Consider the following 9,002-nt stretch of genomic DNA (forward strand, 5'->3'; position numbering starts at 1 on the left):
GGGGTTAAGGGTTGGAAATTTCCAAATAGCCTGGGGGTAAAAGGGTTAAAGGAGTTTTATGATTCTGTCTTTTATGCTACCATTTTGTTGCCAAGCAATAACAGCTGTACTCTTCACAGGTAATTTTGGAAGCTGGAGTATCTTGTCCGACATCCAGCGTTAGAGGAAACCTAGCAAGAATGGTTGGAACCCTTGGTTGTCTTTTGGTGTCACAAAACACAGAGGAATCCCTTTATACGGACGAAAGGACACTTGTACTCAGTGCCATCACAGAGTTTCTACTCAAGGTAAATCTTACGGAGTTGTGTCGTGAAGCCTCATTTATTCATTATGAAGAATTATGGCTAGCTATGTGGCATGATGAGACTAATTACTGTATAATCAATTGGAAACGTCCTTGCGGCAGTCTGCTGGTCCTGGGGCGAGTCCCGCTTAAACTCGATAGTTTCTTGTACAGTATTGTCTGTAACCTCTTCATCCTTGTGAGCTAAGATTGGGGTGGTTTGCGGGAGCCTATAGGTCAACCTGCCGGGTCATAATCAGCCATTGCCTGGCTCTCCCTGGGTCTACCTTGGGTGGAGAGGGGGCCTTGGATATTGATCATATGTATGTATGGTCAGTCTCTAGGGGGCCTTGGATATTGACCTTATGTATACATGGTCAGTCTCTAGGAGAGGGGGCCTTGGATATTGACCTTATGTATATATGGTCAGTCTCTAGGAGAGGGGCCCTTGGATATTGACCTTGTGTATATATGGTCAGTCTCTAGGGGAGGGGGCCTTGGATATTGACCTTATGTATATATGGTCAGTCTCTAGGAGAGGGGCCTTGGATATTGACCTTATGTATATATGGTCAGTCTCTAGGAGAGGGGGCGTTGGATATTGACCTTGTGTATATATTGTCAGTCTCTAAGGCATTGTCACTGTCCCCTGCCTCTGCCATTCATAAGCAGTCTTAAACCTTAAAGCCATAAGTAATTCGATATACAGTGCTGGTTTCAAACAGTTACTTCCACCCATTTTAAAACAATTGCTACTAGCCAGGAATGCAATACAATTATGAAAGATATTGCTTATGTTTGCCAAAGTGAGTAAATAGCAATGTAATTAATACGACATGTCTCAAAGAAATTCCCTCTTCTAGAACATTTTCGATTGATGTTCTTGCCGTAGTTGTTACATACTGTACTGTAACTAATATACAGTATTTTGTAAGTTATAAATCAAGTAGGGGATTTCAGCATTATGAAGCTTCATCTGTGGTGGATAACGGGGGAGGGTGGGCTGTGGCACCCCTAGCAGTCCCAGCTGAACTCGGTTGAGTCCCTTGTCAGGCTGGGAGGAACGTAGAGAGTAGAGGTCCCCTTTTTGTTTTGTTTCATTTGTTGATGTCGGCTACCCCCCAAAATTGGGGGAAGTGCCTTGGTATATGTATGTATACAGTAAATTATTTTTAAGAAAAAACTTTGAGCATTCCTTAGGAAAATTGGTTTGCCCTAACAAATAAACAATGAAGAGAAGATTTAAACTAGAATTATGTTTTATAAAATTAGGTAATTTTGATCTTGTTGTTACTTGCCTTAGATATAGTTTTAAGGATTGTATGGAAAGTTTTTCCTTATGGATGTTTTATAGGACATATCCCAGAATTTATATGGGAAAAAGTATGCTTTATTTTCCCTCATTTTTCAGGTTGCAGCCCACGATAGGGAATTGTGGGTTTCCGCAGAAGCTTTAGATGTCATTATCGATCTCTACTCAGACGACAAGACGGATAAACTCGCGTTTCAAACCTGTCTGGTCGATAGCCTAAAAGGAATACAGCCCAATTTTAAGTCTAAAGTGAGTATGTAACAGTATTTTTAATTCTTATTTTCCCATGTAAGATTTGTCACAGGTAAATATTGGTTTATGTTATAAGTGAGGTAGAAAACAGATTGAAGTAATGAGTTGTGCATGCTTTAGAAGATTTTCCTCCATACTAATGAACACTTTTTATTTAATACATCCTGCAGAAAACAATGAGCTATTTACTGAACAGTGCTCTTGTGTATAGACTCCCTGACTATTGTACCAAAGTTTTCCTTATCACTTTACTTAACCCTTTTACCCCCATGCTATTTGGAAATTTCCAACCCTTAACCCCCAGAGGGTTATTTTTTTTGCAGTATATTTTTTTCTAATTGTTCTAAAAGCCTTAATTTTTGTCATAGAGAGGTCAGGTTGGTCTGAATCTCTTGGAAAATGCCTGAATTTTCTCAAAAAATTATCAAAAATATGAAAAAAAAAAATTTTATAGCATTTTTTTTTTGCAAGGACATACCGGTACGTCCATGGGGGTAAAGGGATGGCTTTTGTGAAACGTACCAGTACGTCCTTTTGGGGGTAAAAGGGTTAAGATTCTAAACATGGGGATTTTTTTTTTTTGTTAGCTTATTAGGGGTTTGTATATTTTGTATAGCAGTGTTTGCCATTTATTTATTCTTTATAGGGCCGTCTTGGTTTTGGAAGCTTTGAAAACACTGACATGAATGTAAGTTGAGGCCCAATTTTGCTTTTTTTAACTATGCATCCACTAGAGTTTGAACTCACATTGCCGTAGAAGCTTCTGATTCAAATAGCATTACACCGTAGTTTGTTTTGCTGGAAAATTACGCTTATGAATACATACTGAGTGTAATTTGTTCTATTTTATTGCATTTTATATGCATTAATTTATTTTATCCTGGTAGGTGTATGTTATGTAAATTAGCAGTTATCAGTTCAGTTGTGAAATGCCTTCCAGCTTTGCAGTGGGTTTTATAATTAACCTTGTGAGGATCCACTTATGCAATTTGGCATCATCCGTGTATGTAACCACAAGTCCTTTATTAGTTACGCCACAAAACGGCATAAGTAGATTGATGCATGATGTCATTGCTTTCTTGCTAAGATTCGTAAGCTTGACAGCGAGTTTGTCACGGTACGGATCACTAGAAGGTTAATACATATTGATGCTCTTATATAGGAGAACGAGGGTCACAGTGTATGCAGTCAAAAGTATAGGAAAATAAAAGTAAATCTGGAGATTGTAGGTCATGAATGAAAAGGAAAATATTGCTCAACTAAGGAGAACTTTCAGAAAAATCAGATATTTAATTTCTCACAAATGGTAAAATATCAAACTACCACTTAACCCTTTTACCCCCAAAGGACGTACTGGTACGTTTCACAAAAGCCACCCCTTTACCCCCATGGACGTACTGGTACGTCCTTGGAAAAAAATGCTATAAGAAATTTTTTTTTTCTTATTTTTTGATAATTTTTTGAGAAAATTCAGGCATTTTCCAAGAGAATGAGACCAACCTGACCGCTCTATGACAAAAATTAAGGCTGTTAGAGCAATTTTAAAAAAATATACTGCAAAATGTGCTGGGAAAAAAATAACCCCCTGGGGGTTAAGGGTTGGAAATTTCCAAACAGCCTGGGGGTAAAAGGGTTAATAAACATATGAGACCAAACCCTAAAAGATAATAAGTAAATTGTCTTTCAAATCTTTTATTTGTAATGCTATCATGATCGTAACTTAGTTCGACATGAACACGGTCTCATTTCTTGGCAATATCATGGGAGATCTGAATTATCTTCAGAATATCTCGGAATACATACTGCCTAACATACCCAATGCATGTGTTTTGATCTTTCTACCAGCAATTGCATCTAAGACTTTTCACAGCTTTCTGCATGAAATCTTATCACCTTTGTCATATTTACTCCCCCCCGTCTTATAAGGTACATCGGTGGTCATGATATTTGTGTGGTATACAGTAGTTTGTTTGTTTCATAATTATTTTTTTTACTGTTCATAACAAACCCATCAATCTAATTAAGCACAAATTACAGTTATTAGAGTTATGACTTGTCCCCAGACACCAAAAGATTACTGTACAGTGGTACCTCTACATACGAATTTAATCCGTTCCGCAGCCGACTTCGGATGTGGAAAATGTTCGGATGTTGAAACGAATTTTCCCATAAGAATACATTGAAATAGGATTAATCCGTGGTTGAGCCCAAAAACCTATGATAACTCCTTAATAAATTACTACACATAATTACACATGACAATATGCACACTAAATTAGATAATAGACATGTAAAAAAGAATAATTATCAAAAAATGATAAATAAGAAACGGGTTTTTAGCGTTACTTTACCTTGGAAAGTCCAGCGCAGGTGTTGTTGGTCTTGCTACAAAGAGAGGAGACGGACGGGCGGCGAGGAGGTAGAATGGTTAACTACGATAAACGTACACTACCGTAACTTATTCTAACTTACACTACCGTAACTTAATCTAACTTACATTAAGTGAACTTTAACCTAACTTAGCTTATTTATTTTTTTTTATTTTCATATTTTATATTTTTTTTTTTTACATTTTCTTTTTTTTCTTTTTGATTAATTTTAATCACTTTCACTCTCTCCACTTAAAATTGATTGAATTTTTTTCTCTTCACTCTTTGCCGTTTTCTTTGAACCACTTCCATCCTCTTCATCATGAGTTCGCTTCGTATTTTTTTAAAGAAGCTATCGATAGAAAGTTGCTTGGTACGACTTTTCAGAATGTTTCGAAAATGAGTTAGGCAAACATCATCGAACTGCGCAACTACACGACAAACCTGCAATTTTTTTGGGTGGTATTTGTCGATGAAGTCAACCACGTCTTGATATTTTCCTAACACCTCTTTTATTTGCACCGAACCTAATACATGTTCTACCTCCTCGATCTCTTCCTCGTCATCACTCGTGTGCTCAGACATAGCATGGAGTTCCTTGAGCTCCTCTGTGGTAAGTTCGTCGTGATGTTCGGCGACGAGTTCCGTGATGTCATCTGCGTCGACCTCCAGACCCATGGACTTGCCAAGGGAATCGATTTCCTCTACGTCTTCCGCTGCACCCACCACGGGATCAGGTTCGGGGTCAAAACCTTCGAAATCTCAGGGAGAAACTGCATCAGGCCACAGCTTCTTCCAGGCAGAATTGAGGGTTCGTCGAGTTAATCCCACCCAAGCCTGAGCTGTGATCTTCAAGCAGTGCACGATGTTGAAGTGGCTTTTCCAAAATTCACGCAAAGTTAAGTTTGTGCTTTGCGTGACATTAAAGCACTGCTTGAATAGGTGCTTGGTGTAGAGCTTCTTGAAATTCGAGATGACTTGCTGGTCCATGGGCTGGAGGATAGAAGTGGTATTCGGTGGAAGATACAGCACCTTTATGAACTTGAATTCATCGAAGATATCATCTTCAAGTCCGGGGGGGTGAGCGGGTGCATTGTCAAGGCAAAGCAGGCACTTTAAAGGCAATTTCTGCTCATGAAGATACTTCTTCACAGAAGGACCGAAAACTTGGTTAACCCATTGGACAAAGAACTGCCTAGTGACCCAGGCCTTCGAGTTGTATCGCCAGAAAAGATGAAGCTGGTCCTTATCCACATTTTGTGCCTTAAAGGCCCTAGGGTTCTCTGAATGGTAAACCAGTAAGGGCTTGACTTTAAAGTCCCCGCTAGCGTTGGCACATAGGGCAAGAGTCAACCGATCCTTCATTGGCTTATGCCCAGGCAATTTTTCTCTTCAGCGGTGATGTAGGTTCGACTGGGCATCTTCTTCCAAAACAGCCCGGTTTCATCACAATTAAACACCTGCTGCTCTACGTAGCCTTCTTCCTGCACGATCCTTTCAAAGCTCTTCACAAAGTCAGCTGCAGCCTTTGCAGTAATAGCAGAACGCACAGCGCACAACCACACGAAGCCGACAAGAACAGAGGAATGACCCAAGCCACGCTAATTGAGGGTCCCTCCAAGGTTGAAGTGCTGCCTTCTATCAGCGGAAATAAAAAATACATCCAGCGCTATGAGTACCACCTACGCGTACGGGTATTGTTTACTTCGGGTGTCGAAAAAAAATTCGGTTGTAGAGTAGGAATGTGTTCGAATTGTACTTCGCGTGTCGAAAAATTCGGATACAACCGGTACGACGAAAATTGCTTACTTCGTGTGTCAAAATAAAATTCGGGTGTAGAGTAAAAAAATTGTTCGAATTTTACTTTGGATGTTGGAAAATTCGGATGTGGATACGTTCGTATGTAGAGGTTCCACTGTACTTGCAAATATTTGGTCTATTGTCCCACCATTGTTTATAATAATTTTCTGGTATAGTACCTTGTTGGTAAGTCAGTATTTTTCATTGTCATATGTTTTAATTTTTGTAAATGTTTTCCTCAATTTTGTATTTAATCTTTATATGAAATGATGGTAAAAGAAATTATTGATTTATCTTTCACCAGCAAAAAAAAAAAAATATATATATATATTTTCAAAGCTATTTTTCTCAAAATTAGATATACTGTTCTGTATCTAATAATTTAATGTTTTCATAATAACAGTATGTATTGATACTTCAATAATTGATGTCTGTAATCCTTCAATGGGTTCCATTTTCAAGCATCATGGGCTTAATTATTTTTACATTTCTTGTTAACTTTAAGAGTAATAATAACATCTATGTCTCATGTTTATATGGTAAGCCCTACTTTTTACCATATTCAATTTTAGTCCTGACTTTTTGCCCGATACAATTTGAGACCTGACTTTTTGCCCTATGCAATTTGAGACCTGCCTTTTTGCTCTATACAATTTGAGACCTGACTTTTTGCCCTATGCAATTTGAGACCTGCCTTTTTGCTCTATACAATTTGAGACCTGACTTTTTGCCCGATACAATTTGAGACCTGACTTTTTGCCCGATACAATTTGAGACCTGACTTTTTGCCCGATACAATTTGAGACCTGACTTTTTGCCCGATACAATTTGAGACCTGACTTTTTGCCCGATACAATTTGAGACCTGACTTTTTGCCCAATACAATTTGAGACCTGACTTTTTGCCCTATGCAATTTGAGACCTGCCTTTTTGCTCTATACAATTTGAGACCTGACATTTTGCCCCATACAATATAAGGCAAAAAGTCACATTTCATATTATATTGGACTAAAAGGTCATGTCTCTAATTGTATGGGGCAAAAAGTCCCATCTCATATTGTATAGGGCAATAAGTCATGTCTCATAATGTATAGGGCAAAAAGTCATATCTCAAATTGTATAGAGCAAAAAGTCAATTCTCACAATGTAATTATGCTTGATGTATACAAAGAGGTATGCATACAATACAAAAACTCAATATCACATCCTTAGAAATTACAAGGCAAGATTTACTGTATGAACAACAGCAAAATGTAAATGTTGTGAAATTATAATTGAGTCATTTTCTTTTGCAAGTATCAGAAGCAGAAGAAGAAGCTGGGCGATCACGGTGCACTAGTCATGACTGTCAAAGACAACTTGTTGGCGTTCATCAAGTATAAAGCTCCAAGAGCCTTGAAACACAGGAATGCTTAATCGCTATGGTAGATATGTTTTACTCTAACATTTGTTTACATTTGTTTTCTATTTAAAGTATATTTATTGCAAGGATTATCATCCTTGTATAATGCCCTTATTGATTCTTGTTTTAATATGTTGAACATATTTATCTTTAGTCATATTTTTATACATGAGGAAGAAAAGCTAAAAGATGACAATTTGCTTTATATACATTTTTAAAACAGTTCAAGTGTTGTTTTAAAACAGTTCAAGTGTTGTTTTAAAACAGTTCAAGTGTTGTTTTAAAACAGTTCAAGTGTTGTTTTAAAACAGTTCAAGTGTTGTTTTAAAACAGTTCAAGTGTTGTTTTAAAACAGTTCAAGTGTTTTAAAACAGTTCAAGTGTTTTAAAACAGTTCAAGTGTTGTTTTAAAACAGTTCAAGTGTTGTTTTAAAACAGTTCAAGTGTTGTTAGTCTTCAAAGATTATTTACTGTAGATGGTAGATAGATGCTCTAGAATTGAATTTTCCTCAATTATTTGCATCACATAACATTCATAGAACATTTTACTATATCATTATTTCAGCAATGTTGATGGTAGATACTCTAGAATTGAATTTTCCTCAATTATTTGCATCACATAACATTCATAGAACGTTTTACGAAATCATTATTTCAGCAATGAGACATATGAGATAGGATAAAGTCGTTACAGTTAAGGTATTTGGTGTAATATCAGCATTTGTCAAAATATGTTTGTTCAAAAAATATTTTTGTTTTGCATAAATGAAATTCGTATGGGGGAATTTTTATTTTATAACAGCAGCTGTTCCATGTTCATCTTTAATGTATAGATGTACTTGTTTGAAAATATCAAAATACTTTATTTTCACGTATTTACATTATGCCAATGTATTTATAAGGTTTATAAATAAACGTATTATCGAAACATTTTTTTCCTGCTGTTATACACAGTGTTATACACAAGTCTAAGGCAATCATTGTTTTTATGGATTAATATAAGCTGTGGTACAGTAAATGACAAGTTATGAAAGATTTTTTTAACAATTAACTGGACTATTAAACGTGCATTTTTCCCTTATTAGAAAATTTCTTTAGCAATATTTCAGAGCTAATTATTTTAACTTAAATATGTGGACAAAGCATTCAAAAGGAATGTAGAGTATGTATGCAAGGTAAGTATCTAAGTGAACTTAACTTCGTTTTACAATGACTCCATTGTGGGGATATTTCTGTGTACTTTTTAATCTAATTCAGAATTGTTTATGATAAAATATTACTTGACCCCTAACTGGAGAGATTTCTATGCAACATTAATAAGAAAATCATCATGGGGCTTTGGCAAGAGTTACCCGTTTTAAAATTCTTCATAGAGGGATTTTATTCTATTCCTGGATCCACTTTTTATCTGCAAAATAGAAACAACCCATTTCTAACCATTATGAATTAAGGTAGTTCCCTTGACTATATGGTAATAGTTTTAAAGTTCAAATCTTTTCTACTAATGAAATCAGTTGTTGCACTTTTAAAGCAGTAATGTGCAAGGACGTGCATCTGGTTTGACTTACAGTATAAAGTAGTCCCT

General features: G+C 36.4%; 1 protein-coding gene across 3 annotated transcripts in view; it reads left to right on the forward strand.

The window, feature by feature from the left end:
* Positions 1–8,345, forward strand: part of LOC137646995 (HEAT repeat-containing protein 3) — a 35,593-nt gene extending 27,248 nt beyond the window's left edge. Inside the window, exons 10-13 of one of the 3 annotated variants that reach the window (XM_068380084.1) lie at positions 120–287; positions 1,695–1,844; positions 2,494–2,535; positions 7,313–8,345. In XM_068380084.1, the coding sequence (XP_068236185.1) occupies positions 120–287; positions 1,695–1,844; positions 2,494–2,535; positions 7,313–7,432 (480 nt within the window). In that variant the 3' untranslated portion in view covers positions 7,433–8,345. The remainder of the gene's footprint in view (positions 1–119; positions 288–1,694; positions 1,845–2,493; positions 2,536–7,312) is intronic. The other 2 variants (XM_068380095.1, XM_068380105.1) reach the window with 2 other exon arrangements.
* The last annotated feature ends 657 nt before the right edge of the window (positions 8,346–9,002 follow it).

The sequence above is a fragment of the Palaemon carinicauda genome, chromosome 1, assembly GCF_036898095.1.
Source record: "Palaemon carinicauda isolate YSFRI2023 chromosome 1, ASM3689809v2, whole genome shotgun sequence".
Lineage (NCBI taxonomy): Eukaryota > Metazoa > Arthropoda > Malacostraca > Decapoda > Palaemonidae > Palaemon > Palaemon carinicauda.